Source organism: Rhinoraja longicauda, chromosome 27, assembly GCF_053455715.1.
Source record: "Rhinoraja longicauda isolate Sanriku21f chromosome 27, sRhiLon1.1, whole genome shotgun sequence".
In the NCBI taxonomy this organism is placed as follows: Eukaryota; Metazoa; Chordata; class Chondrichthyes; order Rajiformes; family Arhynchobatidae; genus Rhinoraja; species Rhinoraja longicauda.
The window spans coordinates 8280439-8297537 of NC_135979.1; the positions used below are offsets into that span (position 1 = coordinate 8280439).

General features: G+C 50.9%; 1 protein-coding gene across 3 annotated transcripts in view; it reads right to left on the bottom strand.

Annotated features, from left to right (window-relative positions):
* Window positions 1-12027, bottom strand: part of LOC144606585 (transcription elongation factor A protein 1-like) — a 41784-nt gene extending 29757 nt beyond the window's left edge. For all 3 annotated transcript variants that reach the window (XM_078422831.1, XM_078422830.1, XM_078422829.1), the window contains exons 1-3: window positions 11871-12027; window positions 8446-8508; window positions 1835-1940 (exon numbers count right to left, since the gene is read on the bottom strand). In XM_078422831.1, coding sequence (XP_078278957.1) covers window positions 1835-1940; window positions 8446-8508; window positions 11871-11939 — 238 coding nt within the window. In that variant the 5' untranslated portion in view covers window positions 11940-12027. The remainder of the gene's footprint in view (window positions 1-1834; window positions 1941-8445; window positions 8509-11870) is intronic.
* Window positions 12028-17099: the final 5072 nt, after the last annotated feature.

A 17099-nucleotide genomic window follows, 5' to 3' on the forward strand; every position in this document is an offset into this window, starting at 1 on the left:
TAAAAAGGTCTAACAAAATAATCCATTTTGAGTTTTAAGATTGACCCTCAACTCAACAGCTTTTGGGGGGTGGTGTGTGGTGGGATTTAATTCATCCCACTGTGTTGAATTGCTTTTCCTTCACATCTGTGCCACCTCTTTTCATCATTTAATACTTAACATGGCAATTTATGCACAAATAATTTGAAGCTGCAATCATTATATTTTTTGTTTAAATGGCAGCAATTTCTCCGCTCGGCAATGCCATACAAACAAGAGTGAAAGCAATAACCGGTGAAACTGCAAGATGATGATTAAGATGTGAATGCTGGCCAAGGGCACTGGGAGAGAGGGATTTATTTACTTGAATAGTGCCACGTCATCTTCAGTTTCCACCTGAACTCACCAGATGGGACTTAGCCATAATGTTTCATTGACCTATTAAACGTTCCCACTATGCTGGCTCAATACCAGTGAAGCAAGATGAATGGTCTTGGCATAGCCATGGAGTAATGCCTATGACCTTTATACGCTGGTCATTGACTGCCGCATTTCCAATGTTAATTTTGACTGCACCTCAAAAGGTACATTGTCGGTTCTGGAAAGTCGACCTCGAGGTTGCATTTGATACCAGATGAAAACGTGTCCGCCAGCCCACACAAAGCACGTTCCCACCATTTGCAATGTGCTAATGGCCAGATAATCCGGTTGCTAAGAATGCTTTCTGCAGTAGAGCCTCGTCGCTTGCTTAAGATTGATTCCCATGTCCTTTGGTTGAGAAAAAAAAAATGTTGTGAAAAAAGGGCGGCACGGTGGCGCAGCGGTAGAGTTGCTGCCGTACAGCGCCAGAGACCCAGGTTCAATCCCGACTAAGGGTGCTGTCTGTATGGAGTTATACACGCTCTCCCCGTGACCGTGTGCGTTTTCCCCGGGTGCTCTGGTCACCTCCCACACTCCAAAGACGTGCAGGTTTGTAGGTTAATTGGCTTTGGTAAAAACTGTAAATTGCCCGACGTGTGTAGGAACCGGCTAGTGTACGGGGATCGCTAGTCGTCGTGGGCTGAAGGGCCTGTTTCCCGCCTGTATCTCTAAACTAAACTTAACTATAACATTCGCAAAACTACTGGATGTGTAGGATTCTCAGTCCAATGCACTCCAAATATTGGCCAGGACAAGACACAACTTTCCTTATCTTTGTAAAAGTTGCATGATATGTTTTACCTCAAAATCCTTGGTGTAAAGTCTCACCAAACATTCGTGCAACATTCGAGTATCGGACTTGATTCGCTGCTCAGGTCTACAGGATGTGACTGAAACCTTTAACTCCAAAGACAAACAGGTTTGAAGGCTAATTGACTTGGTGAAATTGTAAACTTGCCCGAGTTGCCTGGGACAGTGTCAGTGGGCGGGGATCGCTGGTCGGCGCGGCTTCGGTGGGCCAAAGGGCCCGTTTCCACACTGTATCTCTAAACTAAACTACCGTACAAAGGAAGAACAGTGGAGGACCCAGCGAGGGGAACTGCCAGGAAGGAGGGGGAATGAACGGGGGAGGACCCAGGGTGGGGGAGCCACTGGGATGGAGGGGGAGGTGGTGGGGTAGGGGGAGGGGGAGGGGGGGGAGAGCAAGGGAGGACCTGTCGGCGCCCTTTGTCGGACACTCTGTCGGCGCTCTTTATGTGGCGACTCTTTGCATACCGCGGGAATGCAAAACAAAGAATTTCACTGTGACTTATCACATGTGCCAATAAAGTATTCATTCATTCACTGAGTCAGCAGCAACTCGGGCAGGCTTTCAAGGTTCACAGTTCACGCACAACATTTTGATTTTTCTGCACTGAACAACACTCCGTCTTACCGAGAAGTTTCTTCCATTTTTTGATGAGGATTTTAGCAAGACTGATAATCTCCTCATCCGTGCTGTGTTTACGAATCAAGTTTACAGACATGCCGATCCTTGTGGCCTGGTCAAAGAAAAGGAAGTAGAAACATAGACATAGAAACATGGAAAACAGGTGCAGGAGGAGGCCATTTGGCCCTTCGAGCCAGCACCGCCATTCATTGTAAGAAAATAATTGCAGGTGCTGGCACAAATCGAAGGTATTTATTTCACAAAATGCTGGAGTGTCATCCACAATCGGTAACTCGTGCCTGCCTCCTCCCCATATCCCTTAGAGCTCTATCTAACTCTCTATTAAATTCATATACCTTGTGGTAGATGTACATTAAGGTACATCTACCACAAGTCAATGTACCTTCATTCAAAAAACACACACAGCCCAAGTCTAGCACATCAGGTTTTCATTATCGCCTCCATAGTATTGTGCTCATATAGACGACATCGCCTTCAAGAACAAGTGTTCAATCGAAAGCTGCGTATAACGCAGTATTTAGTAAATGCATTAGCACCAACACCATCAGAATGCGTGGAGTTACTTTCAATTACTTCCCATTCAACGGCACCACCAATGGAGCACCAACCCAGCTTAACACCAATCATAGAAGATCCAATTTGCTAAATGTCATGGAAGGAAAGGCAGATGCTGATTTAAACCGAAGACGGACACAAAATGCTGGAGTAACTCAGCGGGACAGGCAGCGTCTCTGGAGAGAAGGAATGGGTGACATTTCAAGTCGAGACCCTCCTTCAGACTAGTCAGGGGAAAGGGAAACGAGAGATATAGACAGTGAAGGTATTTATTCACAAAATGCTGGAGTAACTCAGCAGGTCAGGCAGCATCTCGGGAGAGAAGGAATGGGTGACGTTTCGGGTCGAGACCCTTCTTTAGAGTGAGGTAGAGCGATATAGAACAAATGAAAGAAAGATATGCAAAAAAGTAGCGAACATAAACTTCAAGTAACCCCTGCACTCCCTCTCTCTCCCCATCCCTCCCCCACCCAAGTCACACCAGGTTCCCGTTCTCACCTAGCAAACAATAGCCTTCCAAATCGTTCATTTTTTTGCATATCTTTCTGTCATTTGTTCTGTATCTCCCCACAACATTGTCTATTTCTCTAGTTTCCCTTTCCCCTGAATAGTCTGAAGAAGGGTCACGACTTTAAACGTCACCCATTCCTTCTCTCCAGAGATGCTGCCTGCCCCGCTGAGTTACTCCAGAATTTTGTGTCTACCTTTTGTTTAATGTCACGGCAGTTTCAGACAGATAATGTAATCTCAGCGTACTGCACTGGCTAAAAACATTGAACAGATGCTACTGAAATTTTGGTCACAGTCTTCTGTGGGGTCAAAGAGTAATTCTGTCTAGCAGTCGAGAAATGCTATGGTTCTGAAGAAGGGTCACAATCCAAAACACCCCTTATGAGACCCAAAACATCCCTCTCTCTCCGTCCCTCCCCCACCCCAGCCGTGCTGCTAGTTTCACTGTTCGTATCCCTTCGTTATCACCGCTTCCACAGCCAACAATGGACCATTGTGGGCTCCACCTTTCCTTGGTCATCAGTGCCGGCTCTGATTTGTCCTGCACTTTCTCATGCCTCTAGTTTCCCTCTCTCCCGACTCTCAGTCTGAAGAAGGGTCTCGACCCTAAGCGTCACAAATTATTTTTGTCCAGAGATGCTGCCTGACACACTGTGGTACTCCAGCACTTTGTGTCCATCATGGTCTCCAGGACGGCTGCCTGACCCGCTGTTACTCCAGCACTTTGTCTTTTTTTTTTGTTGGTAAGCCACCATCTGCAGTTCCTTGCTGCATGCTTCCTGCTTTAGATGGATTCCAATATTCTTTCAGTACTTGTTGAAAACAGATGTTGCTGAAGCCATTGCAAAACAGCTGGACGTGTAGGATGTTTGAAGTTCATTGGACTGGCACAAGCCCCAACTTATTCATCTTCCTCAAGTCTTAAAGCCAAAACACACTAAACCGCTTTATATAAGAATTAATTCTTCACCCAGGTCTTAAATCTTATTGAAACATACAAGATTATTATGGGATTGGACACGTTAGAGGCAGGAAACATGTTCCCAATGTTGGGGGAGTCCAGAACCAGGGGCCACAGTTTAAGAATAAGGGGTAGGCCATTTAGAACGGAGATGAGAAAAAAACCTTTTCAGTCAGAGAGTTGTAAATCTGTGAAATTCTCTGCCTCAGAAGGCAGTGGAGGCCAATTCTCTGGATGCTTTCAAGAGAGAGCTAGATAGAGCTCTTATGGATAGCGGAGTCAGGGGGTATGGGGAGAAGGCAGGAACAGGGTACTGATTGAGAATGATCAGCCATGATCACATTGAATGGTGGTGCTGGCTCGAAGGGCCAAATGGCCTCCTCCTGCACCTATTGTCTATTAAGACAGCAGCAGCCTTCATTCATCAACCGTCCATGCGACAGTGAAAGCTAAAGACCTGATGGTGATGATTTGCCTCATCTTTGCTCTCCAATGCCTTTTACTATCACTGATGTTGCACCATCTGATTATACTTTACTTTAGTTTGGTTTAGAGGTGCAACGCGGAAACAGGCCCTTCGGCCCACCGAGTCCGCATCGATCAGCGATCCTCGCACATTAACACTATCCTACACCCACTAGGGATAATTTTTACATTTATACCAAGCCAGTTAACCTACAAACCTGCACGTCTTTGGAGTGTGGGAGGAAACTGGAGCTCCCGGGGAAAACCCATGTAGGTCACAGGGAGAAAGTACAAATTCCGTACAGACGTTACCCGTGGTCAGGATCGAACCCGGGTCTCTGGCGCTGTAAGGCAGCAACTCTATCGCTGATCATGTGGGTTTCCTCCGGGTGCTCCGGTTTCCTCCCACATCCCAAAGACGTGCGGCTTTGTAGGTTATTTTGTCTCTGTAAATTGACACTAGTGTGTAGGGAGTGGATGAGAAAGTGGGATAACATAGAACTGTTGTGAACAGGTGATGGATGGTCGGCCTGGACTCGGTGGGCCGAAGGGTCTGGTGTCCGTGCAATATCTCTAAAACTATAAAAAAAACTTCGTGTGGATCATGCACCCACCAACCTAAAGCTCTAACATTCTCCTTCTGCCCCTCACATATACATAAGATACGTTCTAGGAGTAGAATTAGGCCATTGGGCCCATCAAGTCTACTCCGCCATTCAATCATGGCTGATCTATCTCTCAACACTAACCCCATTCTCCTGCCTTCTCCCCATAACCCCGGACACCCGTACTAATCACCCGTATTGCATATTGTAGCCCTCTTTGGATAATTTAGCGTGGGATTAGCAGCGAAACCTATTTAATTTCAAGAGCATTGCAGCCAAAAATATATATATTTATCAGTGCTGGCAGTATTGAAAGTTCTGCAGCCTCCAAGTTGGGATCAGAACATGTGTTAGCAATCTGAACCGGGATCGGTTCCAAGAGCTCAGTTTAACTGTTTCCACATTAATGGAGCCCTTATTTATAAATACAGCACACTCTAACATGCGTCCTGCCTCTTCAAACTCCCTGTCACCTTTGGCCAGAGACCACATTGATCTTAGTCAATGGGTTACAGAAGTTAGTGTATCAAAACTTTTCACTTACTAGCTAAAATTAGTTTGATCATAAATTCTACTTTTGGCAAAGACAGGAAGCAATGAAACACATGGACACAGCCACAATTACACCACTAATTTCTGCACATTTATACAGTGACTGAATCCAAATTGAGAGCATTTCAGCAGATCCCCAGGGTTTGGAAGGTGTCGAGTGAAAATTAGAATTCAGTAGTCTTGTCCTGTCTAACTTGATAATTACCATGGGCGCAGCGGTAGAGTAGCTGCCTTACAGCGCCAGAGACCCGGGTTCGATCCTGACTCTGTGCTGTCTGTACAAAGTTTGCACGTTCTACCAGTGACCTGCTTGGGTTTTCCCCGGGTGCTCCGGTTTCCTCTCACACTCCAATGGCGTACAGGTTTGTATGTCAGTTGGCTTGTATTTCATCCCTAGTGTGTAGGATAGTGCTAGTGAACAGGGAACGCTGGTCGGTGCGGACTCGGTGGGCCGAAGGGCCTGTTTCCGTGCTGTGTCTCTAAACTAAACTAAACTAAACTGCTGAGCCCAATGGAGGAAAGAAGAGTTCACCAGGGGCCTAGTCAGCCTATAAAACCTCGGCCTACTGTGTCTGCCGGCTCCTTCACCATTAACCTCCGTCCAATATTCAACATGCATTCATCTGCACAAAGGCAGCAGATGATGAGGGGAAAAAAGAAAAATAATTTAAAAGAGCAAACAAATGGAAGCACTGGATGAGCGGATCAGGCAGCATCTGTGAAAGGGGATGGATGGAGGATATTTCAGTTCAGGACCTTTCTCCCGAATAAGAAAAAGACATGTTCATGGACTGCTTTAGAGACATAGAGCAGAAACAGGCCCTTCGGCCCACCATGTCTGCGCTGGCCAGCAATCCCCGTACACTAACACAATCCCACACACGAGGCACAATTTACAATCTTTACCAAGCCAATTAACCTGCAAACCTGTACGTCTTTGGAGTGTGGGTGGGGGGGGGGGGGGGACCGGAGCACCGGGAGAAAACGCAAGCGGTCACGGGGAGAACGTACAAACTCCATACAGACAGCACCCGCAGTCAGGATCGAACCCGGGTCTCTGGCGCTGTAAGGCTGCAACTCTACCGCTGCGCCACCGTGCCGCCCCTAATTAAAGAAAAGGGAGGAGACTTTTGTGGAGCTTGAAAACAAATCAGTTGGACCGAGTGAATTTTTTCCTTCCGACACAAGAGAATTTCTGCGTTGCCTGTTGCTTGCGACCTTTCTAAGAAAGCTGTGGAATCATTTAAGAGCGCTGACTATTCCCTGTTTGCTCTTTGCAGGGCTACAGTGTGGGGAAAGATCCAGCAATGCAATGACGTCCTTGCCAAGATTCAGATCCTGCTTCCCCTGGAGGGCAGATTTACACATTTGCTTCCAACAGGTCGTATAGGAAAATAACTGCAGATGCTGGTACAAATCGAAGGTATTTATTCACAAAATGCTGGAGTAACTCAGCAGGTCAGGCAGCATCTCGGGAGAAATCCAACAGGTCGGTCGGTAACAGCACAAGTCTTTGACTCATCTCAGCCCAGGACTCCAGGAAACTTCCTGGTTCATTTCCACAATCAACATGGTTTTAGTCATTGGAGGTGAGGACAGAGGAAACTACCTCCTCTGTTTATACAGTAGTTTTAACAAGAACCACCTGCCTGTATGTAGTGCTGTCAGTGTACGAGGGGCAATCTAATAGGGGCGGCACGGTAGAGTTGCAGCCTTACAGCGCCAGAGACCCGGGTTCGATCCTGACCATGGGTGCTGTCTGTACGGAGTTTGCACGTTGTCCCTGGGTTTCCCCCCGAGTGCTCTGGTTTCCTCCCACACTCCAAAGTCATGCAAGTTTTCCCTCTCCCCTGACTCTCAGTCTGAAGAAAGGTCTCGACCCAAAACGTCACCTATTCCTTTTCTCCAGAGGTGCTGCCTGACCCGTTGAGTTACTCCAGCACTACCTTCGGTGTAAACCAGAATCTGCAGGTCGCTCCTACGCACGTTTGTAGGTTAATTGGCTTCAGTAAAATTGTAAATTGTCCCTGCTGTTGGATAGTGTTAGTGCACGGGGTGATCGCTGGTCAGCGCGGACTCAGTGGGCCGAAGGGCCTGTTTCCACGTTGTATCGCTAAAGTCTACCAAGATGCCCACTAAAGGTTCAAGGAAGTGTTCAGAGAACATTTCACACCAGATAAAAGATAATAGGTCAAGTGACTGAAATCCTGTTCTTCAGAACAGCTTCAAAAGGAAAGGGTTGGATCTGCTGCAGTTTGAGGAAGGAGTGCCAGAGATACAGGCACAGCCAAACTTGTGGAGCAATGAATATTGACAATGCACATTAGTACACAATCTGAGACCACGGAAAGCTTACACGTCTTTACAGCTACAAGATGCTAATGCAAGGCCACAGAAAGATTTGAAAACAAAGAACTGTCCCTCTCTCTCTCTCTCCCTCCCTCTCCCCATCCATCTCTTTTTCTCTGTCTCTTTCTCCCCTCCCCATCTCTTTCGCCCCCTCCATACCTCTCCCCTGCTCCATATCTCTCCCCTCTCAATCTGCCTCCGTCTCTCTCCCCACACCGTCTCTTTCTCCCCACACCATCTCTCTCCCCCCCCCACCTCTCCCCGTCTCTCTTTCTCCTCTGTCCCCATCTCTCTCCCCCTCCGTCTTTCTCCCCCCCATCTCTTCCTCCCCCTCATCTCTCTCTCCCCCCCCGTCTCTTTCTTCCCCTGTCTCTCTCGCTTTCTCCCCATCTCTCTCTCTTTCCCTCCCTCGTCTCTCTCCCCTGTCCCCCCCCCCCCCCCCCCCCCCTCCCTCTCCCTCTCTCTCTCTCTCTCCCCTCCATCTCGCTCTTTCTGCCCTTCTATCTCCGTCTGTCTCGGTCTCCCTCTGCCCCCATTGTCCTCTTTTATTATCCAACAGAGGAGCTGGACTCCGACAGTTTCACACAAGGGAGACGTACCTGCAGCGACTTCAGGCTCATCTTCATGCCTTGGAGTTCCTGGAGCAGGGCCAGAGCTCCATCCTGCTCAGATGAAGACAAAAACCAGAGCGTGGTTACTTAAAAGACAGCCTTTAATCTTTGGCTTAATGACCAACTATAAAGTCCATCTAAATATGAGCCAACTAAAGCCAATGTCCGCCCAATCTATGTGCAGACCTGCAATCCTTTATCAAAGCCAACCCAAACGATACTCAACGCTCAGTCAGATCCACTGGGATTGGCTCCTGTAGCCCGGCTCAACATTGGCTACCAATACCACAAGATAGTCACAAAATGCTGGAGTAACTCAACGGGACAGGCAGCAACTCTGGAGAGAAGGAATGGGTGACGTTTCGGGTCGAGACCCTTCTTCACACTGAGAGCTAGGGGAGAGGGAAACTAGGGATATGGAAGAGTACAGACATGCAAACAGGACAGATCATTTCACAAGATAATACTCTGGTCAAAGTTGAATAAACTGTTGTTACAGAGTGGATGGAGAGTTGGTTTTGTTACAAGAGGCAGAGCCATTATGAGGGGCATTTTTCAGACTAAAGGGAAGTGCACAGTGTAGATCCCCTGAGGTTACAATCACTGTTTTCCACATTAGTTGTGTGTAACTTGGACTTGGAGTTAGATGTCACAATTTCTGAACTTCCATATGAGACATAGGGCAGCACAGTGGCGCAGCGGTAGAGTTGCTGCCTTACGGTGCCCGAGACCCGGCCTCAATCCTGGCTCTGGGTGCTTTCCGGTAAAAGGGGCATAGAGGTGGCTGGTGGCAGTTAATGCTGGAAATATAGCAAAGATGTTGCATCTCGATAAGAATAAGGAGAGGAATTATGTAATAGATGACACAATTGTAAAATTAATAAATACGAGCACGTAAATCTGGGGCTAATATGCATAGTTCATTGCATGGACCGAGAAGGAGGTTTAACAATAAACATGCAGGACTTTGGTCTGCATAAAGAGACTCGGAGAATACCAAAGAGCAGAGGTCAGGGTGAACATTAGTAAGACACTTGGTCAGCCAAGTAGTGTCCATTTCTGGGATCCATACCTTGAGTAAGATGCAACGGCATTAGGGAGAGTTTAGATTAGAGATACAGTGTGGAAACAGGCCCTTCGGCCCACCGAGTCCACGTCGACCAACGATCATCCTGTACACTAGTAGATAGTAGCTCAAAACATATATAAGAAAATAACTGCAGATGCTGGTACAAATCGAAGGTGTTTATTCACAAAATGGTGGAGTAACTCAGCAGGTCAGGCAGTATCTCAGGAGAGAAGGAATGGGTGACGTTTCGGGTCAAGCCCCTTCTTCAGACTCAAAACATCTCTAGTTGAATGAGATTTTTGCTTTCTCTAAGGGTGAGCACAGTGTCACAGAGGTAGAGTTGCTGCCGTACAGTGCCAGAGACCAGGGTTCGATCTGAACTATGGGGTGCTGTCTGTATGGAGTCTGCACGTTCCCCACCTGTGACCTGTGTGGGTTTTCTAGGGGTGTTCCGGTTTCCTCCCACACTCCAAAGACGTACAGGTTTGTAGGTTAATTGGCTTCGGTAAAAAAAAATTGTAAATTGTCCCTAGTGTGCAGGATAGTGCTAATGTACGGGGTTATCGCTGGTCGGCGGTAATCGGTGGGCCGAAGGGCCTGTTGCCGCACTGTACTCTAAAGTCTACAGAAAACAAAATGTCCTTTTTGTATGTTGCCATCTCCCACTGATTGTGAAGAGATGGGAATGCACATATGGAGCAGAAAGCAAGTCACGGTCGAACCTCCACGCCTTATCGTTCAGTCAACCCCCACAACCCCCCCCCTCCTTCCCCAACCCACACTAGAGCCTATTTGGCCCATCATGCTCATGCTGGCCCCATGAAAAGAGCTAGTGTCAGTCTGTCTCAGTAAGTCTGAAGGGTCTCGACCCGAAACGTCACCCATTCCTTCTCTCCAGAGACGCTGCCTGTCCCGCTGAGTTACTCCAGCATTTTGTGTCGACCTTCCGTGAAAGGAGCGCCAGTTTACTTTCGTTTATTATCATCTCGATTACCAAGGTACAGTGAAAAGTTTAGTTTTGTTTTGTTTTAAGTTCAGTTTGTTACCGGGTACCGTTCTTGTTTGCCTGATACCCAGTCAGAGAAAAGGAAACGCATGCATACAATCAAAGACGGACACAAAATGCTGGAGTAACTCAGCGGGGTCAGGCAGCATCTCTGGAGAACAGAGCTAGCTGCCCAAGCCAAATAATAGGTGGTGTTCCTCTCTTTTTTCCCCGAGATGCTGCCTGACCCGCTGAGTTACTCCAGCATTTTGTGAATAAATACCGGCAACAGTAGTGTTGGACTTGATTGTCTTCATAGATTCACAAGTTCCAGGAGCAGAATTAGGCCATTCGGCCCATCAGGTCTACTCCGCCATTCAGTCATGGCTGATCTATCTCTTCCTCCTGACCCTTCTTCAGTCCTCCTTCTCTCCTGAGATGCTGCCTGACCTGCTGAGTTACTCCAGCATTTTGTGAATAAACACCTTCGATTTGTACCAGCATCTGCAGTTATTTTCTTATATTGCTGTTGCCGGGTCAGGAGGGGCGGTCAGAGGGCATGAAACGTTCACTTTCGTTTTCGTTTCCATATGGGGAAGGGGGGGGAACATCAGGCTGGCCGAGGGGGAGAGACTTTTTGTTTTTTGGGGGGTGGGGGGGGGTTAGAGCCAAACCACCTGCTGGAAACATCAAACGCAGCCTCGTCACACTGCGCTACGTGGGACCTCTCACACACTCACCCCACACAGTTTGTGCAAAATTATTCCAGGGTCACTTACATTATTGGATTGTAACAAAATGTGTCGGCAACGCCCGTCGCCCACACTTACTCACACACACCCACATTCACACACACACACACACTATCACTCACACACACACAATCACTCACACACATTCACCTCACACACTCACTCTCACACTCCACGCCACAGAAACTCCACTCTCTCACATACACACTCACACGCCACACACACACTTCACACGCACACTCACATTCATTCACTCACTCACACACTTACACACTCACTCACCACACACGCTCCACACACACACTCACATTCATTCACTCTCACTTACACACTCACCTCACACACACTCCACACATTCACACACACACACACCACGTACACTCACTCACACCGTGCACACACACCACATACACACTCCACACTCACTCACACCGTACACACACTCACTCACACACACACACACACTCTCACACACACATTCACTCACACTCTCCACACATACACACACACACTCCACACACACACACACACACACACACACAGGACACGAAATCGTGCCAATTTCACGCCAATTCCAGCCCCCCCCTGACCGTGTGTCCCGTCTCACCATGTTTCTCCCGGATACCATTTTGTCCAGTCTCTTCGCGATGTGGACGAGGGTGTCGTCTCTTCCCATGGCAGCCAGGGCTGGGTAAATCCGTAAAGAAACCGTGCAGGCAAAGTCCGAACGACACGTACCCTCTCCCTCTCCCTCTCCCTCTCCCTCTCCCTCTCCCTCTCCCTCTCCCTCTCCCTCTCCCTCTCCCTCTCCCTCTCCCTCTCCCTCTCCCTCTCCCTCTCCCTCTCCCTCTCCCTCTCCCTCTCTAAACCCCCAACTCCCCCGAGGTGAAAGTCGGGGAGTCTCTCGCAGAAAGGAGGCGTGTGTGTCCCGTCCCGACACCGTCCCCACGCCGCGCCAGGCCAAGCCCGAGCCGAGCCGTGCCAAGTGAAGCCGAGGCCTAGCCGAGCCGAGTCAAGCCGAGCCGCGAGCTCCCCCCGGCGCGAGAGACTAACCAGTTGGTGTAAAACCCTCAAGCTTTGCAGACAGCGCCCAGAATAACTGGCCGGGGCCTAAACTGGGACACGGGGTTTAAAGGGAAGCACTCGGGGGTTTAGCTCCGAAATAAAAATAATAATAATAATAATAACAACAAAAACAATAGAAGTCCATCAGTTGGGCGGCGGGAGGAGCGACTGAATCACCAATCAGTCTCGAAATTGAGGTAAAACGTCGGCGTTTTTTAATTCGGAAGGAATTGGACTTGATCCGGATGTGCACTCTATGGTCCCCCCCACTATCCTCTCCCCCTCTCCCACGCTCCCTCCCACTATCCCCCCCCCTCTCTCCCACTTCCCCCCCACTATCCTCTCCCCCTCTCCCACGCTCCCTCCCACTATCCCCCCCCCTCTCTCCCACTTCCCCCCCCACTATCCTCTCCCCCTCTCCCACGCTCCCTCCCACTACCCCCCTCTCCCACTACCCCCCCCTCTCCCACTTCCCCCCCACTATCCTCTCCCCCTCTCCCACGCTCCCTCCCACTACCCCCTCTCCCACTACCCCCCCCTCTCCCACTTCCCCCCCACTATCCTCTCCACGCTCCCACCCACTACCCCCCCCCCTCTCTCCCACTTCCCCCCCCACTATCCTCTCCCCCTCTCCCACGCTCCCTCCCACTACCCCCTCTCCCACTACCCCCCCCCCCCCCTCTCCCCCCCCCCTCTCCCACTTCCCCCCCACTATCCTCTCCCACGCTCCCACCCACTACCCCCCCCCCTCTCTCCCACTTCCCCCCCACTATCCTCTCCCCCTCTCCCACGCTCCCTCCCACTACCCCCTCTCCCACTACCCCCCCCCCCTCTCTCCCACTTCCCCCCCACTATCCTCTCCCCCTCTCCCACGCTCCCTCCCACTACCCCCTCTCCCACTACCCCCCCCCCCCTCTCCCACTTCCCCCCCACTATCCTCTCCCACGCTCCCTCCCACTACCCCCCCCCTCTCCCACTACCCCCCCTCTCCCACTTCCCCCCCACTATCCTCTCCCCCTCTCCCACGCTCCCACCCACTACCCCCCCCCCCTCTCTCCCACTTCCCCCCCACTATCCTCTCCGACGCTCCCACCCACTACCCCCCCCTCTCTCCCACTTCCCCCCCACTATCCTCTCCCCCTCTCCCACGCTCCCTCCCACTACCCCCCCCCCTCTCCCACTACCCCCCCTCTCTCCCACTTCCCCCCCACTATCCTCTCCCCCTCTCCCACGCTCCCTCCCACTACCCCCCCCCTCTCTCCCACTTCCCCCCCACTATCCTCTCCCCCTCTCCCACGCTCCCTCCCACTACCCCCCCCCTCTCCCACTACACCCCCCTCTCTCCCACTTCCCCCCCCCCTCTCTCCCACTTCCCTCCCACTATCCCCCTCCTCTCCCACCACCTCCCCCACTACCCTCTCCCTCCCTCCCCCAATTATCCTCCTCCTCTCCCACTATTCCCTCCCTCACTCTTTGTCCCTAGTCCCTACCGCCCCCCCTCCCTCCCCACCTACTACCCGACTCCATCCCCCCAAGTATCCCCCCCTCTCCCACTCCCTATTCTCCCTCCTTCCCCAATTAATCCCCCCCCCTCTCCCACTATTCCCTCCTTCTCCAATTATCCCCCCCCTCTCCCACTATTCCCTCCTTCCCCAATTTCTCCCCCCTCCCACTATCCCCCCCCCTTCCCACTATCCTCACCCCTTCCCACTATCCACCCCCCTCTCCCACTTCCCCCCTCCCACCCACTATTCCCCAATTATACTCCCCCCTCTCCCACTACCCTCTCCCACTATTCCACCCCCCCCCCATTATTCCACCCCCCTCCCACTATTCCAACCCCCCCCATGATTCCACCACTCCCCACTATTCCACCCCCCCCCCCCAGATCCACCCTCTCCCACTATTCCACCCCCCCCCATTATCCACCCCCCTCCACTATCACCCCCTCCATCTCAATATCCCCACCTCTCCCACCATCCCCCACTTACCCTCTCCCACTCTCCCTCCCTTCCCCAATTATCCCCCCCCCTCCCACTATTCCCTGCTCCCCCCCCCCCCCCCCCCCCCACTACCCTCTCCCTCCCTTCCCCAATTATCCCCCCTCTCTCCCACTACCATCTCCCACTATTCCACCCCCCCTCCCACTATTCTAACCCCCTCCCACTATTCTACCCACCATCCCCCTCCCACCATCCCCCTCCTCCCCCACCCCCCCCACTACCCTCTCCCTCCCTTCCCTAATTATCTCCCACTACCCTCTCCCACTATTCCACCCCCCCTCCCACTATTCCACCCCCCCTCCCACTATTCCACCCCCCTCCCACTATCCCTTCCCCTCTCCCACTCCCCCCCTTTCCCACTTCCCCTCCTCTCCCACTTCCCCTCCTCTTCCCCTCCTCTCCCACTTCCCCCCTCCCACTTCCCCCCTCCCACTATCCCCCCCCCCCACTATCCCCCCCCTCCCACTATCCCTTCCCCTCTCCCCTCTATCCCTCCATCCTACTTCCACCCACCATATCTTCCCCAAACTACCCCCATTTCTCCCACTCTTTCCCTCCCCTTCCCACCACTATCCCTTCTCCCCCCGCTATTCCTCCCCTCCTCTCCCCACTATTCCCACCTCCCCAATAATAATAATAATAATGCATTACATTTATATAGCGCTTTTCTAAACACTCAAAGACGCTTTACAAGGTTTACTAAAACATAAAAGAAAATAAATAGATAAATAAGTAAACGAAGAGAAAAGGAAAAAGAAGGTGAGGTAACGGTCAGTGATTGAAGGCAGTGCTGAACAGGTGAGACTTCAGTGATGTTTTGAATGTGGTGAATGAGGAGGAGTCTGACGGTTTGGGGTAGTGAGTTCCAGAGGGTGGGAGCAGCGATGGAGAAAGCCCTGTCCCCCCAGGATCTGAGTTTGGTCCGGATGGGGGGGGGGGGGACGGATGGACAGGAGGTTTGCAGCAGCAGAGCGGAGGTTACGGGTTGGAGTGTGTCTGTGGAGGAGGTCAGTCAGGTAGGATGGGGCCAGGTTATGGAGGGCTTTGTAGGTCATGAGGAGGATTTTGTACTGGATTCTCTGGGGGATGGGGAGCCAGTGGAGCTTGTAAAGGACAGGGGTGATATGGTCACGGATCGGGGAGTGGGTGAGTAGACGGGCAGCGGAGTTCTGGATGTGTTGGAGTTTGTTGATGATTTTTGAGGGTGAACCATAGAGGAGGCTGTTGCAGTAGTCCAGACGGGAGGTGATGAAGGCGTGGATGAGGGTTTTCAGCAGCTGTGGAGGAGAGGGATGGACGGAGACGGGCAATATTTTTGAGGTGGAAGAAGGCTGTCTTGGTGATGTGTTTGATGTGTTTGTCGAAGGAGAGGGTTTGATCAAGGATGATTCCAAGATTCCGGATGTGAGGGGAGGTGGATACTGGGAAACCATCAATATTGAGGGTGAAGTTGTGGGTGGATTTGGTGAGGGTTTTTGGTCCAATGATGATGATTTCAGATTTGTCGCAGTTGAGTTTGAGAAAATTGAATTGAAGTCAAGATTTTATTTCAGTGATGCAGTTTGTCAGGGTAGAGTGCGTAGTGGTGGAGATTGACTTGGTGGAGATGAGGAGCTGGATATCATCGGCATAGCAGTGGAACTGGAGACCATGACGGCGGATTAATTGACCAAGGGGGAACAGGTACAGGATGAAGAGGAGGGGGCCAAGAACTGAACCTTGGGGGACACCTTGGGGGAGGGGAGCGGTGGGGGATTTGCAGTTATTAATGGAGATGAACTGGTGCCTGTCGGAGAGGTATGATTTGATCCAGGATAGGGCTGTGCCGGTGGTGTTAAAGGTGGTTTCAAGTCGGGTGAGGAGGATGGAGTGATTTATGGTGTCAAAGGCGGCGCTGAGGTCGAGTAGGATGAGAATGTTGAGGTTGCCAGCGTCAGAGGAGAGGAGAAGGTCGTTGGTGATTTTGAGGAGTGCAGTTTCAGTACAGTGGTTGGAGCGGAATCCGGATTGGAATGTTTCATACAGTTTATTGGTAGAGAGGTGATGTTTGAGTTGAGAAGCTACAGTGCGTTCCAAAACTTTGCACAGAAAGGGTAGGTTGGAGATTGGCCTGAAGTTGTTTGGGGTGTCAGGGTTGAGTCCAGGTTTTTTCAGAATAGGGGTGACAGCAGCGATTTTGAGGGATGGCGGGACGATGCCAGTGGACAGGGAGGAGTTTATTGTTGCAGTGATAAGTGGAGAGAGAGTAGGAAGGCAGGCCTTGACAAAGCTGGAGGGGATGGGGTCCAGAGAGCAGGTGGCAGTTTTCATTCCTGTGAAGAGGTCAGAGAGGTCGGTGGTGGAGACTGGGGAGAACTGAGACAGGGGTTGACAGGATAAGGGGGAGCAGGTGGTTTGAGGGGGAGCAGGTGCGTTGGTGGTTAAGGTGCTGTAGATGTTGTCTATTTTGCTTTGGAGGAATGAAAGGAAAGAGGTGCATTTGTCGACTGTGAATGACTGGGAGATAGTGTCCAGGGGGCTGAGAAGTTTGTTTATTGTAGAGAAGAGTGCTTTTGGGTTTCCGGAGCCAGAGTGAATTATTTGAGAGTAGTAGGCGGAGTGGGCGCGGGAGAGGGCATCTTTGTAGTGCTGCAGGTGGTCTTTGTAGGCTTGAGAGTGAATTGTGAGACCTGTTTTGTTGCGGAGTCTTTCAAGTTGGCGGGCATGGGTTTTCATCATGCGGAGTTCGGGGGTAAACCTGGGAGCACTCGCCCTCTCCCCCCTGCCTT